The 21,307-nt window shown below is 43.8% G+C and overlaps 1 protein-coding gene across 1 annotated transcript; it reads left to right on the top strand.

Moving 5' to 3' along the window:
• Positions 1–1,252: 1,252 nt before the first annotated feature.
• Positions 1,253–2,398, top strand: LOC147726278 (carbohydrate sulfotransferase 5-like). Its single transcript, XM_086962910.1, has one exon. It carries the CDS (start codon positions 1,253–1,255, stop codon positions 2,396–2,398), a length of 1,146 nt encoding a protein of 381 aa, XP_086819036.1.
• Positions 2,399–21,307: the final 18,909 nt, after the last annotated feature.

Genomic DNA, 21,307 nt, shown 5'->3' with positions numbered 1-21,307 from the left:
GGAGAACGCCAGAGAAAGGTTTGCTATGGTATTGGACAGGCATCTGTATGTGCATGTGCTGAATATTAATCCCATAGATAGTATCATGAAAGGTGCCAGCTTTGAACCTGTGACAAAAACATCAACTAAATGTACCAGTGAACGGTAGCTCTAAGAAAGAGACCCATAGAAATATTGCAAATATACATCCTTAACTAGAAACAATAGTGGGCTGCAGGATGGTTGCATATCTTTAGTGCTCTATTTTTCCTCTTGCTTTAGATTCAGTTTTATATGATGATCTCTTGGACCAGTGGTTCTTAACGTGTGATCCATGAACCGCAGGGGTCTGCGAGGCCTCTCGAGGGTCCCTAATTGTGTAAAAAGTAAATATTATTAGCAGATGAATGAAGTATATATAAATAAAGAAGCAAAGAATAAAATGAAACATTGTAACCCGTTATGTAAGTGTGAAGTAATTTGAAAAGTTGAGGCTAGAGATTAGGCTGTTATTCTCAGATTGATTTGTGGGGTCAGTGTAAGAACATCAAACAGAATATAGTATGGATGACGTGCAGCCTCAATTGAATTTAGACAAGCTCCAACCTTTCCTTTAAATTTTCAAATTTCTATTTTTTATATATCTTTTATTAATTATATTTAATAATTTATGTATCTGTTTGATGAATGCTTGTTTCTGCATTTTGTGTATTGTTTTGAGGTTCAAATCATTAAAATTGCTTAGAAAAGAGTCCCCGGCTTCCTGTTTTATCTCAGTGGGGGGGTGACCTGATTCAATTATTGATTCCCTAGGGGATCCCGCATTCCAGTTATTAATAAGAGGGGGTCCACAGAAGTGAAAAGGGTAAGAATAACTGCATTAGAACATTCTTTATTTAGAAGTCTTTTTGCCTCACCACTGTTCACCTCTTTTCTCACTGTCAATTGGTATTCTCTATTCCAATGAGTACATCCGTTCCACCAGTCTCCATGTGCTTTTCTATTGCTTCATTTGTCAGTTTCATTCACTTTATCAAGTTTGCTTTCCCTTTTGTCATTGCAAAAATTATAAATATAGTACCATTGACTTAGATAATATTAACTGCTATGATTGAAGAGACAAGGCAGGTGATTATGTCCTTTGAAATAAAGAGCTATTGCTTAAAATAGTCCTAATCGATTTAATGAATGTCTCCTTTTATGCTTCCCACAGAATTAGAAATAACAGTCTTCCCCTTTTGTATTGCTTTGTTTCCCACAGAATCAGGACAGGATGACTGGAATGGTCAGCACATTCTTCGGCTACTTCCTGACTCTCAATGCCATATTGATGATCTTGTACACCAGCTACACCATGCACGAGCGAGCAGCTAATACCTTTCTTAGTACAAAAAGGTCTAACCGAACTCATCTTCTCATCCTGACCTCTTGGAGATCAGGATCCTCTTTTGTGGGGCAGCTATTTAACCAAAATCCTAATGTCTTTTACCTGTTCGAGCCAACCAAACATGTGTGGGATAAATTCCACAATCACAACCCTACCCTCCTTCATTTGCCAATGAGGGATCTTCTCAAGTCCGTCTTTATGTGTGACATGTCGGCATTTCAACCTTACTTGTCCCAGGCAAAGTATATTTCAGATCTCTTCATGTGGCATGAAGTCCGCGCCCTCTGCTCTCCTCCAGCCTGCGAAGCCCTCAATCGTTTTGATATAATTGACAGGCCAACATGTAAGAATAAATGCCTTTATAGTACATTCGACAAAGTGGAGGAAGCCTGCAAAACCTACTCCCATGTTGTGGTAAAGACTGTCCGGTTCTTGGACCTGAAGGTCTTGTACCCCTTGTTAAGAGACCCGCAGCTGAGCCTGAAGATCCTTCATCTTGTACGGGACCCCAGGGCCGTTTTCTCATCCCGGGAACACTTCAGTGGTCTGAGGAGTGACAACATAATCTTGGGCAGAAGTAAAACTGGCAAACCTAACATCTACTTTGTGATGTATGAGGTCTGTCGTGCCCAAGTAAACATCCATCAGACTGCCATGCGTTACTCACACTATTTCCTTAATAATCGTTACATGATGGTACGCTACGAAGATCTAGTGAATGACCCGCAGAGATACATTGATCTACTGTACCACTATGCAGGCCTCAGTATGTCTACTATGATAAAATCCTGGGTCTACAACATAACTAATAATGTTGGTCCTCAGGAAAAGGGCTTCATGTCATATACCAAAGACTCGATGAAGAGGGCCCATCTTTGGAGGCGCAGGTTAAATTTCCAGAAGGTAAAGTTACTACAAAAGGTTTGCCAGCAAGCAATGGACGTGTTTGGATATCAACAATTGAGGTCAGAAGAAGAGCAGAAAAACCTCATATTGGACCTAGTGTTGCCTAAGAAACACACTTTGTTTTAGCATGGATATATATATAGATATATATATATAGATATATATATAGATATATATATATATATATATATATATATATATATATATATATACATATACATATATATATATATATATATATATATATATATATATATATATATATATATATATATATATATATATATATATATATATATATATATATATATATATTCCACACAAGATATCAGTATCCAGTACGCTCTCAGGAACCACACAACAATCCAGAAGTAAACTTAAGTCTTCAGTTTATTCACACAACGCGTTTCGGCGACTTGCCTTGATCACGTGATCCAGCGTACTGGATACTGATATCTTGTGTGGAATACTTAATTTACCGGTTGCTTCGCTGGAGCGTACGCCACTTTTCTATGGGTCACAGCGTTGCAGCAGAAGCGGCTTTGTTTGGATATATATATATATATATATATATATATATATATATATATATATATATATATATATATATATATATATATATATATATATATATCCAATTACTGATTTCCTTTCACTGCTGGCAACAGTGACAATTTATTGAAGCCAAGTGCGCAAATGCAACGGACAAGATGACGCGATTCGACCAACCAGTGGCCTTGAAATCATAGCCTGCACTCAGATCATAACAGGGCAATGACTTGTTCAGAGTTTAGTAGAGCATGAACCACCTGTACATTGGTGTGGTTCCTGCTTCATCAAGCATGTGATTTCCCCACCTCAGTCACAGGTTGGGGATCACTAGGTTTTGACGGTGGAGCCTCAGCTTTTTCTGCCATCGGGAGCCTATGACCTGGTGGCCCATCTGACACAGCGCCACTGGGCAGTATGTCGGAAGGTCAACCTACTTGCAGTGGGTTTCTGGCATACATGTTTCCTGATTGTGGCTCCCATGCAAGGCAAAGCAGCTCTGGGCTGGAAAAAAAGCTCAATGGCCCGCCCCTATACACAGCAAGAAAATTCCCTGCATGTCAGGACCATTGATATTTTCTATTTAAGAACCAAACCACAGTTTTGGGAGGAAATGGTTTCAGTCTTTAATCTTTTATTTCTTTTTCTTTTTCCCAGAATTATTAAAAATGTAATTGCAAGCTAAACAGTTTACAAAATGTGCGACTAATTATCAGAAATAATCTTTCACTTATTTTAGGTACTTGCATCTCTCACTCTGCTAATTCTACAGACACTGCTCTCCTACCTGTAGCTAGCTGTCTTACCTTTGCTTACTCCTGCCTAAACATACCTTTCCTTTCATTAGTGTGAACCTTTCTGTTGCTGATGATATGTTTGACCATCCTTTTGTTCTTACTACTGTTCCCTCGCTTGGGATCCCTGAAACTGTTATCTCTGGTTTTCACCTTCTCTCTGTGGCTGCTCCTTCTCTGTGTACTGGTTCAGCCAACCCTCTTGTTTCTTAACTGCGCTCTTTGGAGTTCCTCATTGTTCTGCTCTTGGTTCTCTTTTCTTCTCAGACTGCACCACTCTTCGTGCCTGAATGAGCTCTTCGTTTGGTCTATCCAGTCGGTTCAGTGTGGCCCACTCTCATGTAAATGTAAATGTAAATGTACATGTACATGTATTTATATAGCGCAAATCGCCCACATCGCAGGCATCTATGCACTTGCTTAGGGAACCCGTCCTGGTATTCCCCTGTGAGATAACCCCGGCAGGGTATCCACAAGGTGAAAGCCAGGCATCCCGCCACGAGGGGCTGTTGTGGAGATTAAGCAAGCTATTGCCCAGAGTCGCAGAGTGTGAACCCGTGAGTCAAGTAGGCACCAGAGCGAGAATTATCGAGTCCGTGGAATTATTGAGCCCAACCCCCGTCTAGGCGGGGAATTGAACCCTGGTCCAGGGCTGATCTCAGCTACCGGGTCTGCCGCCTCTAACCCCTGAGCCACACTTCTCCACCTCTCATCTCTTTGCTTCTTTTATTTCTTAGAAATCTACATTTAAAACTTTCGGGATTAATTAGAAACTGGTGGATTTGAGACATCGGCATTAAATCAGCGGATCTCCCACTTCCCAAAGCTCTCCTCTCTACCACCCACCCCCCCTCAATTAGAGGTGGGGAAACCACTGAATTGCCAACAGCATAAAGGTCTTGGCAGTGGCACACCTGCAACAGGGCAGCTACATTCAAGGACACGAAAAGCCAGCCCTTTTTAGATCTTTTTTTCCCTGTTTGAGACCTCCATGTAAACCAAAGCATTCGTAAACAGAAAAATGCAGAAACAAACACCTGGAAAATCAGAATTAATGCTGTCTGGCTGCAGTGACATTGCCGCCAACATGCATTCTATTTTCATTTAATGTGGCACTCTACACCACTCTATGCCACTCCACTTCACTCTACGCAACTCTATAATATGCGACACTACTCTAGGACGCTCCACTTCCCACAATGCCACTCTGTGCCACTCCACTCTATGTCACTCTACCCTGCGCCACTCCACTCTACGTCACTCCAAGTCTCTCGATTATATGCTTCTCCACTCTATCACCACAGCCATATTACTCCACTCCACCACTAAACTCTACTCTACTCTGCCACTCTACTCTACCTCACTATTCACTTTTCCATGCCACTCTACTCCACAACACCCCACTCTATATGAATCTACTCTAGGCCACTCCACTCCAGGCCATTCCACTCCACTCAAGGCAATTCCACTCCACTCCAGGCAATTCCACTTCACTCCAGGCCACTCCACTCCACTCCAGGCCACTCCACTCCACTCCAGGCCACTCCAGGCCATTCCACTCCACTCCAGGCCACTCCACTCCACTCCACTCCAGGCCACTCCACTCCACTCCACTCCACTCCAGGCCACTCCACTCCAGGCCAGGCCACTCCACTCCAGGCCATTCCACTCCACTCAAGGCAATTCCACTCCACTCCAGGCAATTCCATTCCACTCCAGGCCACTCCAGGCCACTCCAGGCCACTCCACTCCAGGCCACTCCACTCCACTCCACTCCAATCCACTCCAGGCCACTCCGCTCCAGGCCAGGCCACTCCACTCCAGGCCAGGCCATTCCACTCCAGGCCCTCCACTCCAGTCCAGGCCACTCCACTCCAGGCCACTCCACTCCAGGCCACTCCACTCTGTCACTTCTCTCCACCCGACTCCAGACCACTCCACTTCACACAATGTCACTCTACGCCACTCCACTCTATTCTACACCACTCTACTCTATGCCACTCTACTCCACCCTCCTCTACGTCACTCTACTCCACTCTCCTCTACATCACGTTCTTCTTTGCCACGCCACGCCACGCTACTGTACAACATGGCTAAAATACTTTAGCAAAACCAATAGCCCTCATATTTGTGGGTCCTTTACTGGTTTACAATAATGCTGGCAGCCCTGTGTGAAGCACTGAGGTGATCGCTGCTCATAATCTTGTATATGGTGGCCACTATTGTAATCTTGTTTAATGTGTCAATATTACAATATTAATAATATTAGTAGCTTGGAATGATTTTCATTTAACATAAGTAGCTCTTATTACAGAAAAGGTGGGAGACCCCTGACATTGAGAACCGATATTTTGTGAGTCCAAAAACACAATGGCCAAGATTTACTAAGAAATCATGCAATGCAATCCAGAAAGTAAAGTTGCTGTGCTGCATTATTTGAATGGGAGAGATCATAACAGCGACATTTCCACTAAGATGTGCACTGTTCTGCTCTCTTTCTGCACTAGCCCTTTATCCTGCCATGCGCCAATCGAGACAGCCTTGCACCGTAGTACAAGGGTGTCTGTTGTGTGGTAAGAATAGTTTTTCTACTGAAAGGAGTCCCTTTGTGTACAAAAACGATTCTTTAAAGCTCTTCCCTCTTTGTACGTGTGATGTAGAAGGCAGCACACATGCAAAGAGGGAAAAACAAGGAGAAACAAATACATTTCTCTTCATTTCGCCTGCCACTAGTAAACGTAATATGTTGGCACAAATCCCCATCTACAAATTTTTAGAGATTGGGATTTGTGTCAAAACCCCTGCAGCATCCATGGAACTCCCTCTTGACGCAAAGTAATGGAAGACAGTGCCTTGTGTTACTTTTGGTTACAATCTAATGCAAACAGCAAATCGCGTTGGATTGTAAATATCAACACAACACTTTGCATCGGGTTTGCATTAAAAAGGTAACGCAAAGCAAAGTCATGGTAAATCTGGGCCAATGTGTTTGACCACCGACCATCACCATTAATGGGAGGACGTAAGAAAGGAATGATGCTAGTACACCGTAGGTGGAAACTTGAAAGAACAAGATGGGTACTGGATATCAGTAGAGAAATGACAGATGAGGAATGGATGACTTTACACTTACATCTAGTAAGTGTCCCGAAATGCACACATAAAACATAACTTTCTACACTGCACCTACCCGTCACCTAAACTACTACATGGTGATGCTTCAGATTGCCAGACAGTGGTCCAAGATGCGACTGGGTTTTTAGACATGAAATGGGAAAGTCCAGCTCTTATTATTGGGAAGGGGTGTTGCAAGATTCATCAGGTCTTGCAGGCAGACATTTCACTAACACCCCAATTACATGCTTTTTAGGGCTGATAATTACACCAAAAAAAAAGAAGCTACGTTGTAAATTGGCAACCTGATATTTGTACATACAAGGAGATGGATAGTCATGAACAGGCAGTCTCCACTACCACAGAAAATTACTACTTGGAAGTCTGGGGGCATATTATCAAGCCTGTGCGCTAAAATTATCGCCGCTTTATCGGCCGAAAACGGCCGATAAAGTGGCGATAATGGGCTTGATAATATGCTCTATGGAATTCCAATCGAAGCACATGTTAGATGTGAAGACATCTAACATGGGCTTCGATTGGAATTCCACAGAGCATATTATCAAGCCCATTATCGCCACTTTATCGGCCGTTTTCGGCCGATAAAGCGGCGATAATTTTAGCGCACAGGCTTGATAATATGCCCCACAGTTAGTTAAAATGAGAAGCAGCTGACAAAGGAAGCGACGATAAAGCAAGTAAGATTGGGAAGGGGTGGAATTTCTCAATGGGACACAGCACATTTTGCTTGCATCTGAGGCCCTCGTTACCAGTGGCCTGATAAAGTCCTATATCTGTGGTAACTCCTGTTATGGTACATATTGAAGTAATAGGTTTTTTAGTTTTTGTGGTAAAACCTGGGTCCTCCACATACATCTCAGCATGTCAGTCTTTAACCAATATTTATTGGGATGAAAAATGCACTGTGACTATCGGGATATCCACATGTTATGTCCCATTTTATGGACAAAACTCATAATGTGCAACACACATAGCAAACAATAAATGTTGAAAACTACGTTATATATATTTTAGCACATACAATCATTATTGCACATAAAATTGGGTGACTCTTAATGAGGGCTGTAGTCTGATCTAAGACCTCGCCCGAGTAGAGTAGAGGCTTTAGATGGCGATTCACATGGATCATTGTATTTGGCCCAAGACCATTAATGATTAAAAATACGTATAAAAGGATAGATGACAACGTACTGAGGAATCAGCCAATGTGTATATTGAAGATTGGAAGAAACTGTCATGCAACCTCAGATCCTATGTGCTTGAGTGTAAAGGACAAAAGTAGCCCCCGAATCAAATGAATTAACAAATAAATGTAGAGTATGTGATCCATGTTTTATGTCGCCAGAATTTATAGGTTTTCACATGATGACGCTTAGTAATATCTAATCAATGCTTAGCACTAATATGTAAGTGTTGGCTGTGCCTTTGTTAATGAAATGCAGCATTGGGCCAATCCTCTTACCATTGGTTGTAGGGTGGACCTTTTCTTCGCCGACAGAGAGGTAAAGGGAGTTAACATAAAACTCAATTAACAGTGCAACCCATTTGGCTATACAATAAGGACCAGGAATAAGTGACAATGGTTAAGAAGGTTTGTTACAAATTACGAGTCAGGTTAAGGTAAACAAATCTTAGTAATGTTCTATAAAGGTACAAAATAACAACTAAAAAACCCAACCTACTAAAGACGTTTAAGCGTATCAACAGAAGGCAAACAAGAAGTTCAGTCACAGTAATACAAAAGATCAATTGCAGAATCTGATGCTTAGAGAAGAGTTTCTGTTTCTCTCTTCTATACATGAATAAAGTCCAGAGTCATCTAAGTTAAAGTCCAAACTAAGGAGGGTAGTTTAACCCCTTCGCTGCTAGGCCTACCCCCATGCTAAGCCTCTTTTTTAGCTATTTGGGGTAGTTCGCGCTTAGGCCCCTGTAGCGTTTTGACCACATAAGGTATCCACGCCAAATTTTCATTCTCTTTTTCCAACATCATGGGTATTCTAAAGGTACCCATAGTTTGTTGAGTCCCCTGGAGAGGACCCAGAATTTTTCCAAAATACAGCAAAAGTTTGTTTTTGGGTGAAAAAGTGCTGCAAATGAAAGCGTCAGTTTTTTCCCTGCAAATAGCATCAACAAAGGGTCTGTGCAGCTGAAATCACCAATTTTTCCAGATTTTAGGGACTGACAGACTCCTGACAGAAAGCCAACATTTTTAACACAGTTTTGGCATTTTACTCGGACATAGTCTATTTTTGCTATTTTTTCTGCTTTCAACCTTCTTCCAGTTAATGGTAGAAATGGATATGAAAACAATAATGGATCTTAGAAGGTTATACATTTTAAAAAAGTAGACAACATTTTGAATTCAGCAAGGTGTCATTTCTGTAGATCCTTCACGGTTTCTTTATAGAAACTAACAGTTGAAAATAGGAAAAATTGAAAATGAGTTAAAAAAAACAGCCATTTGTGCCAACGTTTTCACCTGTAAATTCTTCAAATTATGACAGATGTTTGAAAACAATATACCGTTACATCTGCTGGACCTTTCTGGTTGTGGGATATATAGGACCACACGAACCCAGAGCCAATAACTGAGCAGCATCTTACAATGTTTTATTATTATGTACCAGGTATATAGCAATTCATTTGGGAAAATATATGCAGTGAAAAATCGGGATAAAAGACACCTATGTATTTCAGAAATTGGAAAAAAATATAGAGTTTAGAAACAGTAGCTATTTGCACATTTCCAAAATTATGAGTACCCATGCTACCATGAGAATCATAGGACATTTTTCAGAGTGACTCCTTTGTTAGGTCTCGCGCCTAGCGTTGCACTGCGTAGCAGTGTTCGCCCAGCGCGACTCATTTTGTAATCGAAAAACGGGGTTTCAGCAGTCACTTTGGAAGCTCGTGCCTGTGCTTTTTTGTTTGATGTAACGTCATTGGTCTTGGCGTTCTTCCGATAACAAAAGACTTCCCACTATTGGCTTGTGTCGCGCGCATTGCTCCTCCCATGGCCTTTTGGTGTCTATTACGCGTATGAAGCGCGTAACAGACTCCTATAGGCCGTGGGAGGAGCAACAGAGCGATGGGCATGTTAATAGAAATTTCACGCCTTGCTGTAGTGCGAGTGCGTGCGTGTTACCAATTACGGGCATTTTTTTTTCTGTGTGGCGTGCTTTAAGCAAGAGAGAAGAGCAACAGAGCGACGGGCATGGTAAATGACACGCCTTGCTGTTGCGCGTGCGTGTTTTTTTTTTGTTGAATGGCGTGCTTGAAGTCATTGCAAACTAATGCGATGTCTCCTTCGAAATTGTCTGTCTACCTGTAAAGAGAAGTACAAACGTAGGAGCAGTGAGAATGCACACGTTTTCCAATTACGTAGTTTTAGCGCTGCAGGAGTACTTAGGCTTTTGTTATATTTTCAGTCCTTTTCACAGGCACTCTGTCTATCGTTGTTAGAATTAGTCCCCCTCTATAGAAAGGCTATCAACCCCTCGCAATGTACCTCTACTTGCCTGTCTGCACAGTGAAGTACAAAGGTAGGAGCATTGATATACATGCAGGTACAATGCGCTCGTTCACTAATGACATAACTGCAGCCTTGCAGGAGTATTTAAAAGATTTGTAAAACACCATTTATCCAGTATTGGGGTATCTTTCATAGATTCACATGCCTGAATCATTCCCCGCCGTCGAGGCGGGAGTCCCACGGTAAATTATATATATAGCAGTGCCTAAAAACCATTAGTAGTAGGCTAGAAAAGGATATAGGCCCAACTAGGCCCAAAACTTAGCAGCCTATCTACCTCATTATGTAAAAAGAACTGAAAATGTAGCCTCAGCCAATCAGCTAACCTCACCCTCTAGAACCTTCCCAGCCCAGGCAGTTCTCCTCAGATTTTCACCGCACTTCGTGTGTAAGGGAGTCTCCCTGAGTGCCTACTCAGTTTTTCTTCAAAATTTCTTCTATTCTCTCAAGATGTCGGAAAAGAAGGCTCTATTCAAGGCTTGTGGTTCCTGCTTCAAGAAGAGGGTACATGTGGACGACCAGCACTCGGATTGTATTTATTGTTTGCATCCTTCACATGTTGTGAAGGATTGCAGAATATGTCGAACCTTCCCTCCTAAGACCATCAGGGATAGAGAGGCAAGAGTTCTTTTGTGGCTGAAGTCGTCTGCCACAGATGACGAGGACAGAGCCTCTACCTCAAGTAAGAGAGCCAGTTCCAAAGAGAGGTGTTCTCCTGAGAGATTGAAAAAACCTAAATTCTCTCATAAACCCTCTGAGTCCACAAGGAGTGCTGCGTCAACAGAGTCTTCTACTGTGAGTACAGTCCGCACTAAAGCTGTCTCTTTGGTGTCCTCTCTCACTGTCACCACCTATTCTACGTCCTCTACTTCTTCAAGTACTGTTACCACCTCAGCAATTACTTCTCCTGTGATGTCCGTCATGGTTTCTTCTTCTGAGAAAAAATCATCGAAGAAAAGCTCGTCGTCGACGAGTCTTCCGTCTACGACCAAATCACCATCTACGAAGCGTTCGTCATCGCTTCCGTCGACGCTCTCGTCGACGGCTCCCCCGTCGACGAAGGCTTCCACTATCCAGTCGACGAAGATCCCGTCGACGAAGATCCCGTCGACGAAGATTCCGTCGACGAAGACCCCGTCGACGAAGAGCCCGTCGACGAAGACCCTGTCGACGACAAGCCCGTCGACGACGAGCCCGTCGACGAAGGTTTCAGCTCCATCGACGACAAGCTCGACGACGAAGAGTCCGTCGACGGATCCGTCTACTAGGACGCCTTCAAAAAAGTCCTCGTCGACGATTACAACACCAATGACGATACCGTCGACGACAGTACCGGCAACTCACACATCTGTTTCACTTCTACCGTCGACAGCAGCGCTGGCATCTTTGAATGTGCTGTCTACGCATTTATTGCCCACATCTCCGGTAAGGGTACAGTATACCCATTTCCAGATGAAATCATTTCAGAGGCAGAGTTACTCTCATTTGTCTCCCCTCTTGCCTTCGCATATTTTGGAAACTACGTGGAGGCAGATTCTGATGATGAAGGGGATGATGATGAGACTTTTGGAGTGGCCCATCACCCTTCCCAGTTACACATAAAATATCAAGAGGATGAAGATGATGATGAGGTTCATTACTATCAGGAAAATTTAGCTACTCCTTATCATCAGGAGCAACAACACACAGAAGACACGACTCATCTTCCGTCTTTTCTAGTTCATGATTTACAGGCCATGCTGGCTGATTATCGTCAGAGGTTTCCATCAACTCTGCCTGCTCCAAATCCTGTGCCAGTAGACATGCCGATAAATCCCCCGCCACATCCTTCGCATTCTCCAAGGCAGGATGTTGACCCCGGGACTGGAGGTCATGATGTTGACGTCTCCTCTCCAGATGAGGATGAAAGAGAGGATGGGGAACTTCCGGATTCCACGCCTACGGAACCATGGAATGATTACATCATTCCTATGCCCTCTCCTAATTTGCCACAACCTTCAGATTCTCCGCCAGAGGACATAGGAGGTTTTCATAACATCATGCAACGGGCAGCTGCTCGATTTGCAATTACAGTTTCGGTTGAGCAGACTGACTGTTTTCTTCATGATTTCAAAGAAGGGTATAGAAGGGTATCCAGATCTATCCCTATCATTGAATATATTTGGAAAGAAGGGATTAATATAATGAAGACGCCAGCTTCCATCCCGGCGGTTCTTCCAAGAGTCGACAAGAAGTACCGAGCACCACCGGATACTCCTTCATGTTTGATTGGTCATCCACGTCCTGACTCGGTGATTTTACAAGCGGCTCAACAACGATCCAAGAATCCGGCTGCACCAATTTCAACACCTCCAGACAAAGAGGGCAGGAGATTGGATGCGATTGGGAAGAAATTCTCAGCTAATGCCGCTGCTACTGTTAAGATTGCTAATTCTTTGGCAATTTTAGCACGTTATGACAGACAAATGTGGTCAGATCTGTCGGAATTCATCAACTTGGTTCCCGATGACCGTGTTGAAGAGGTCAGGAAGGTTGTCATGGAAGGCGAGCGGGCAGCTTCTGAGATTATGGATTGCGCCCTCGATGTATCTAATACAGCCTTTAGACAATTGGCCGGAGCGGCAGTTCTCAGACGGCAGGGATGGCTCAAAGCGACTTCTTTCAGACCTGAAGTCCAGACCAAAATACTTGACATGGCCTATGATGGCGAGTTATTGTTTGGCAAGCACATAGATGAAGCATTGCTTGCGATCAAAACGGATACTGATACGGCCAAATCGCTTGGTACACTACAGTATAAGCGAGGTTTTTTCAGAGGAGCAAGAGGCCGTGGTTTTTCTTCCAGAGGACATTATCAAAATCAGCAAAACCGCCAGTATCAACCTCAGAATAAGCCGTACTACCAACAGTCCTATCGGCAGTCATCGTCAGCGGGTTTCTCTCGTCAAGGAGGGAAACGACGTTCTAACTACCAGGGACGCGATTCAAATAAACGCCAGTGAGTTTTGCCGGACACCATCCTCCCTTCCTTCCCTCCCCGTGGGCGCCAAGATCTCCGCCTTTTATCAACAGTGGCGGAAGATAACTTCAGATCAGTGGGTTCTGGACATAGTCAAACACGGACACACTCTGGAGTTCTTGCAGAAACCTCCAACGTCACCGCCCAGGGGTCCCTCCCCTCCTCGTCTTCATTTGTTATACATGGAAGCCATGAAAATGCTACACAAAAATGCGATAGAAAAAGTTCCAACATCCCAGAAAAATCAGGGGTTTTACTCTCGCTTCTTCCTTGTGGAAAAGGTTTCAGGAGAGTGGCGTCCAATTTTGGATCTACGAAACTTAAACAAATATCTGAAAAAGCAGAGTTTCCGCATGGTGACGCTCACGGATGTCCTCAATTGCCTCATGGAAGGCGATTTCATGGCTTCCCTGGATATGGAAGACGCTTACTTCCACATTCCCATTCATCCAAACCACCGCAAGTATCTGAGATTCACAGTGGCTGGTGTCCATTTTCAATTCAAGGTGCTCCCTTTCGGCCTGAAATCTGCACCGAGAATCTTTACCAAGACTCTAGTTCCGGTTGCAGCTGCGTTGAGGTCACAGGGAATCCAAGTATTCCCGTACCTCGACGATTGGTTAATAAAGAGTCCAACAAAGACTTCAACAAGGCAATCAGTCAAAAGTGCTCTGTCAATGTTCTCGAATCTGGGCCTGACCCTCAACGTCAAAAAATCTCAACTGCAACCCAAACAAATTCTGACGTTCCTAGGAGCAGTACTGGACACTTCTCAGTGCAAGGCCTTCTTGACCCAAATTCGTCAGGACAAGATCACAAAGCTGGCAAGTCAAATACGGTCAAAAAAGTCTCTTTCGGTCCGACAGTTTGTTTCCCTGCTAGGGATGTGTTCCTCTGCACTCCATCTAGTTCCACTGGCTCGACTCAGAATGAGGCCTCTCCAAGAGGAATTGCATCGACAGTGGCGGCAGATAGACGGATCTTTCGAGTACCGAATCAAGGTCACGCCCAAGATGAAACAAGCTCTTCTATGGTGGGCGGCAAAGAACAATTTGTCTCCGGGGCTCACTTTTCTTCAGACCCTACCGGAATTTACTCTGACGACAGATGCCTCCATGGAGGGTTGGGGAGGCCATCTCCAAGACCTTCAAGTGCAGGGACGGTGGTCCCATCAGTACAAGCACAAACACATCAACTGCCTCGAGTTGAGGGCCATTTTTCTGTCCTTGCGAGCCTTCCTGCCAAGAATTGCAGGCTCTGCAGTGCTGGTGCGCACGGACAACACCACCAGCATGTTTTACGTAAACAAGCAAGGGGGCATAAAATCTCTAGCCCTGTCTCTTCAAGCGCAGGAAATGTGGGAATGGTTACTCCATCACAAAATTTCCCTCAGAGCGGAGCATGTTCAGGGAATTCAGAATTCTCTGGCCGACGATCTCAGCAGATCGTTCACAGGATGTCACGAGTGGGAACTCGAACAACGCCAAGTGGAAACAATTTTCCAGCTCTGGGGCACACCAACACTGGACCTGTTTGCCACGCAACAGAACAGCAAATGCATATACTTTGCCAGCAGGTTCCACCAGCAAGGATCGAGAGGAAATGCCCTGTTGATGAGGTGGACCGGAATCTTTGCGTATGCCTTCCCACCGATTCCTCTCATCCCAAAGGTTCTACAGAAAATGAAGAGAGAGGGTTGCTCTCTAATCCTAATTGCTCCTCGCTGGCCGAGACAGTATTGGTTCCAGGAGCTTCTGATACTCTCCCATCAACCTCCACTGCGCCTCAAGCCGACACTTTCAATGCTGACAAGGGAGGAAGGACAAATACTTCATCCAGATCCTCAGTCGCTGCACTTGCACGCCTGGCTCCTGACTTCTTAGAGTTTAAGGACCTGGAGATTTCTCCAGACTGTAGAGCTGTTCTATCTCAGGCTCATGCACAGTCTACCATCAGAACCTATCGCTTCAAATGGAAGAGATTCTGTTTATGGTGCGGAGAGCATGACGTCCATCCACTACAGGCTCCTCCAGAGAAGATTCTGCCTTATCTGCTGTCTCTAGCCAGATCAGGTCTCGCTTTTTCTTCTATCAAAGTTCACCTTGCTGCCATATCCAGATTCAGAAAGAGTTACAACAAACCATCTTTGTGCTCTTCCTCTTTAATTAAACAGTTCCTTAAAGGATTATTTCGAGTTTTTCCCCCAGTGCGGCCTCCTCCTCCTGAGTGGGATCTCAATATTGTGTTATCTCAATTGCTGAAAAGGCCTTTTGAACCAATTCATAAATCAGAACTTAAATTCTTGACTTGGAAAGTGGCTATTTTGTTGGCCCTCACTTCAGCCCGGAGAGTAAGTGAGATACAAGCGTTCACTATATCGGAACCTTTCCTACATTTTTCAAAAGATTGTGTGACTCTTAGAACTCATCCTAAGTTTATTCCCAAAGTTCCGACCCAGTTTCACATCAATCAACCGGTGAAACTCAAAACTTTCTTTCCAGACCCCAAGACTCCAGCTGAAAGGATGCTGCATTCCTTGGATGTCCAAAGATGCCTCAAATTCTATTTACAAAAGACAAAAGATTTGCGCAAATCTACCCAACTGTTTGTAGCTTATGGCCAAGCTACACGTGGTCAGGCGGTGACGAAGGCAACTATAGCCAGATGGCTTTCCTCTGTCATTGTCTTCTGTCATGAGAAAGCGAACAAGCCCCTGACAAGAACGGTTAAGGCGCATTCCACCAGGATGATGTCAGCGTCTACAGCCCTATTTGCAGGGGTGACCCTGGAAAACATCTGCCGTGCTGCTACAAGGAAAAGTGTGCATACTTTTACCAAGCACTATTGCCTGCAGCCGGTGCTACATGAAGATACGTCAGTGGGAGAAGCAGTGTTGCAGCATCTTCTTCACTGAGGTCAGCCTTTTATGGTTTTCTTGTTTCTATTGCTACATTTGTGCTAATATACTGTTTTAATGCTCTATATATAGATATATATTATATGAAGGTATTGTCATGATTATGCATATGTACTGAAATATGTTATTGCTCTAGTACCTTCCAAGTTGTGTGGGGATATATGGTTTGGTTTGTCTCCCACCTTCCTCTACCGACAGTTGTGGTTATTACTGCTTGCTATTCTGATTCAGGCATGTGAATCTATGAAAGATACCCCAATACTGGATAAGAAAACAAGTTACTTACCTGTAACTACAGTTATCCAGTATTGGTATCTTTCATAGATTCACATGCACCCACCCTCCTCCCCGGCTGGGCAGTTCTTATTATGGATACTACTTCTCACTTGTGCTGGGAAAATCTGAGGAGAACTGCCTGGGCTGGGAAGGTTGTAGAGGGTGAGGTTAGCTGATTGGCTGAGGCTACATTTTCAGTTCTTTTTACATAATGAGGTAGATAGGCTGCTAAGTTTTGGGCCTAGTTGGGCCTATATCCTTTTCTAGCCTACTACTAATGGTTTTTAGGCACTGCTATATATATATAATTTACCGTGGGACTCCCGCCTCGACGACGGGGAATGATTCAGGCATGTGAATCTATGAAAGATACCAATACTGGATAACTGTAGTTACAGGTAAGTAACTTGTTTTCTTACTTGTACATTTGCCTTTTGTTATGTTTTCAGTTCTTCTCACAGGCTATGGTCGTTAGAATTAGCCCCCCACCCCCTTCCGAAAAAAATTGCCTTCTCCCTTTAAATCCGGGTATAGTTGCCTTCCTGTACAGACAATTACAAAGGTATGAGTAGTAATGCATACCTGGAGGCTGAATGCGCGTGTTTACCTTTTTATTTTTTTCCCCAATTGCTATTGTTTTCATTTCGGAACATTTGAAAGTTAAATAAAGTCGTGCTTTAAGCATTAGCAATGGAATGGTATTTAGAGATTGTCTTTTTTTGGCATTATTTTGTAAGTAATGTAATACATATATAATATACATTAGAAGTCGAAATAAAGAGTAAAACGAAGGTGTGCAAACTCAAATTGACAGAATCCTAAAAGTAGAAGCAGTAATAGACATGCAGGAATAATTATGCATTGACAATGATGCATTCAAAGAAACAAAGCAATACACATGTACATACCAAGGAGAATATCGCGAAACGGACATATAAAGATGCATATATAGATCTAGTTAACTGAAGGAGCCTTATTACCAGCCCCTTGAACTCACCCCTGACAAGTTGTCAGCACTCTGCCACAAACGCAACATTTTCTTGTTTTAAAGAGCACCCGTGCCTCGCTTTTAATGGCGGTACAAAAGGGGGTGGTGATGGATGGAGCATCTGAATCAATCAAACACTCGCACCCAGTCAAAAGATCTGGGTTTAATCCATCACCGTTCTTTAGCCCACTCTGCCACCCCAGTTCAGACATGGCTATATGCAAATCAGTCTGACCCTGTGCCTCATGGGAACAGTCCAGCCCGAACTGCCAAGCCATGTCTTCCCTGGACCGGAAGCAAGCTTCCGAGGACCGGTTTCTGGCATTCCAGCCGTCTTCAGCCCGGCTTGCTTGAATCCAGTGGCAAAGTGAGCAAGGGACTCACGTCTGAGCATACCCTGCCACACTTATGGCGGCCAAAAGCGGTACAAAAGGGGCTGGTGATGGACGGAGCATCTGAATCAATCAAACACTCACACTCAGTCAAAAGATCTGGGTTTAATCCATCACCGTTCTTTAGCCCACGCTGCCACCCCAGTTCAGACATGGCTATATGCAAACCAGTCTGACCCTGTGCATCATGGGAACAGTCCAGCCCGAACTGCCAAGCCATGAAACCCAGAATCCCCTGCAAACCTCAAACTTTGTTAAAAAAAACAAATTTTCCCCACATTTCAGTGGTGGAAACTTCAGGAATCTCTGTGGATACACAAAATTTGACCCACACAGCATTCCCCAAAGTCTTCAGAGAAAAATTGTACCTCACTTGTGCGGGTAGGCCTAGTGGCCATGACAGGAATCGGCCCAAAACACAACATGGACGCAGCACATTTTCACCCTGAAAACTGACAATTTTTTTGCAAAGTGCCTAGCTGTAGATTTTGAACCTTAGCACAGCCGGCACCTAGGGAAACCTAGCAAACCTATACATTTTGGACACTAGACACCCAGGGGAATCCATGATAGGGTGACTTGTCTGGATCTCACCAGGTTCTGTTACCCAGAATCTTTGTAAAGAAATAACACATTTTCCTCACATTTCTGTGGTGGAAAGTTCTGGAATCTGAGTGGATCCACAAACTTCCACCCACCCCACAATCCCCAAAGTCTTCTGAGAAAAATGATACCTCACTTGTGTGGGTAGGCCTAGTGCCCGTGATAGGAAACTGCCAAAAATGCAACGTGGACGCACCACATTTTCCCAGTGAAAACTGACCATTGTTTGCAAAGTGCCTAGATGCAGATTTCGAACCCTAGCTCTGCCAGCACCTAGGGAAACGTAGCAAACCTATATATTTTTATAAACTAGACACCCGGGGAGTTTAGCGAGGTATGGCTTACATGGGTCCCCCAACGTTTTCCTACCCAGAATCCCCTGCAAACCTCAAAATTAGCTGAAAAAAACACTTTTTTCACAAATTTCTGTGTGTGAAAGTTGGAGGATCACCTGGCTGCACACATTTCCTATGACCCAGCGTTCCTCCAGCTTTCCCTATAAAAAATGGTACCTCACTCGCATTAGTGGGTCAAGAACCTGCAACAGGCAAGGGCCCAAAACTTATTGAGGAGACATCAAAATGACCTATCACAAAACAACATGGTTTTGCAAGGGGGGTCGCCTGGGTCTATGACCCCGTGCTCGGCGGCCATATTGGGATAACTACCAAACCTACACATTTATAAAAACTAAACACCCGGGGGAGTCCAGCGATGTATGGCTTGTAGGGGCCCCCCGAAGATTTGCTACCCAGCATCTCCTGCAAACCTCAAATTTAGCTGAAAAAAAATCACTTTTTTCTAACATTTCTGCGTGGGAAAGTTCTGGAATCTGCATGGATCCACAAATTTCCTACCACCCAGCGTTACCGCAGGTCTCCAGATTGAATTGAATTGAATTGAATTTGAATATGTAAGATGCTCAGCTACCCCGAAGGCTTTCCCTGCGCCTGCCAGAAAGATGAGAAAAAGCAGAGCAGAAGATTACTGGTTAAACAACCAAGTTTTTAAACATCTGCGAAAGTTACCATAAAGTTACAAATAAAGTTTTGCTACGTAATGAGAGTTCCATAGGCCATCCTCATCTCTTTTGGCACAACCATCTCTAATCCAGCCTTGCTGTTCTGCTTTGGACACTTCCTCCTGTGGCCTGTTAACTTCCTCCCAAGTATAGACTGTAGTTTTTAACCACACATTGCTATTTGGCTCACCTGTGTTGTCATTGTGGTATCCCAGATTTAAACTTTACGCATTTAAAGCATAATATCTAGCTGTCTCTTCTGCCTACCTGTTGCCTACAGTGATATAGTCAGTTCTGTTGGGGCGTGCAGCACAGTCCACAACCACAATCTGGGCAGGTAACTCTAATGCCTTCAACAAGTTATGCACACTCTCCCCATTGCGGATTGGTGACCCAGAGGAGGTCATTAATCTGTGGTGTGACCATAATTGTCTAAAGTCATGAAGATCACGAAAGCCATATTTACTATCTGTGACAATGGTCACTTTCAGCTGGTCTGAAATACAGCATGCTCTAGTAAGAGCAACCAACTCATTCAATTGTGCAGAAAATACCCCTCGAGGTCAGGAGGCTTCCATCACACATGAGACAGTACAGACTGCATAGGCATCTCTCGGGCTTCCTGCATGATCTCATAAACAAGAACCATCAACAAACATTACAAAATCTGATTTAGGTAGTGGCACATCTTGTATGTCAGATCTCGGCTTGATGCATACTTCAGTAACATTAAGACAGTCATGCTCCCTTCTCTTCCATTACATCATTACCAGGTCCAGGCAAGAGAGTAGCAGGGTTAAGGGTAGTACATCTTCTCAATGTAATGTTTTACGCAGCAAGTGTGACCTGCTTATACTTGGTAAGGCAGCTATTGGTGAGATACTGTCTCCTGGTGCTAGTTAACAAGATTTCCACAGAAAGGGGGACAAAAAGACTTAATGTAGGACCCATAACAATGCATTCACACTGTTCATGCAGATACCTGTGGAAGCTACAGCTTTGAGACAGCCGGGCAGAACAGCAGCTACTGGGACAAGTGTAGCTGAAAAATATACAACAGGTCTGTGAGCATTCACATGCATGTGGGTTAGCATTGAGAGACCGCAGTGCAGCCCTACCTCTCACTGCAAAACAAAGCAAAAGTTGGGAATCCACTGTCAACAGTAGCCCACCATTCCCAAAAACATTCTGACTTCTTTCTGGGTTGTTGGTGGATTCATTTTCAGAATCACAGAGATTCTCTCTTGTAATACCTTCTTCACTCCTTTCTCAATTTGATGTCCTAGGTACAGGACCTCATTCTTATAGTGTGGGGTAGGGGATACTATATGTACATTCTCAGCTAAGTGATTCAACAGAGCAATTGGATCTTGTTTGCAAGTCTCATGTGTATTTGATGCTACCAATAGATTGTTAATCTATTCTACCAGGACTGAGTGATAGAGCATCACCAATGATTCCAAATTCCTGGTGAATGTGGATGGGCTCTCTGTATACCCTTGTGGGACTCGGCACCATGCCAAAACATGGCTGCCAAAACCAAAATGTGAAAAGGAACTGGCAACGGTATGGAGAAAAAGGCTTGGCACAAATCGAGAACAGAAAACCACTCAGCCTTACATGGAATCTGAAACAAAATCACAGCTGGATTAGGTACCACAGGACAAAAAGGATCTTTCTCAAATCCTGCACTATATGATATTTGCCTTTAGGTTTCTGCAAACCCGTAATTGGTGAGGTGCATGGGCTCCCCATAATCTCCTTCAATTTGCCTTGCTGAATCATCAAGTCAGTCAAAGGAGGAATCCC

The sequence above is a fragment of the Lissotriton vulgaris genome, chromosome 3_1 (genome assembly GCF_964263255.1).
Source record: "Lissotriton vulgaris chromosome 3_1, aLisVul1.2, whole genome shotgun sequence".
NCBI lineage: Eukaryota > Metazoa > Chordata > Amphibia > Caudata > Salamandridae > Lissotriton > Lissotriton vulgaris.
The sequence above is the reverse complement of the archived record's forward strand: the minus strand, read 5'-3'. Positions and strand labels throughout refer to the sequence as shown.

Excerpts from the sequence above, each read along its gene's own strand:
- LOC147726278 (XM_086962910.1), top strand. The coding sequence starts at position 1,253 with ATGACTGGAATGGTCAGCACATTCTTCGGCTACTTCCTGACTCTCAAT.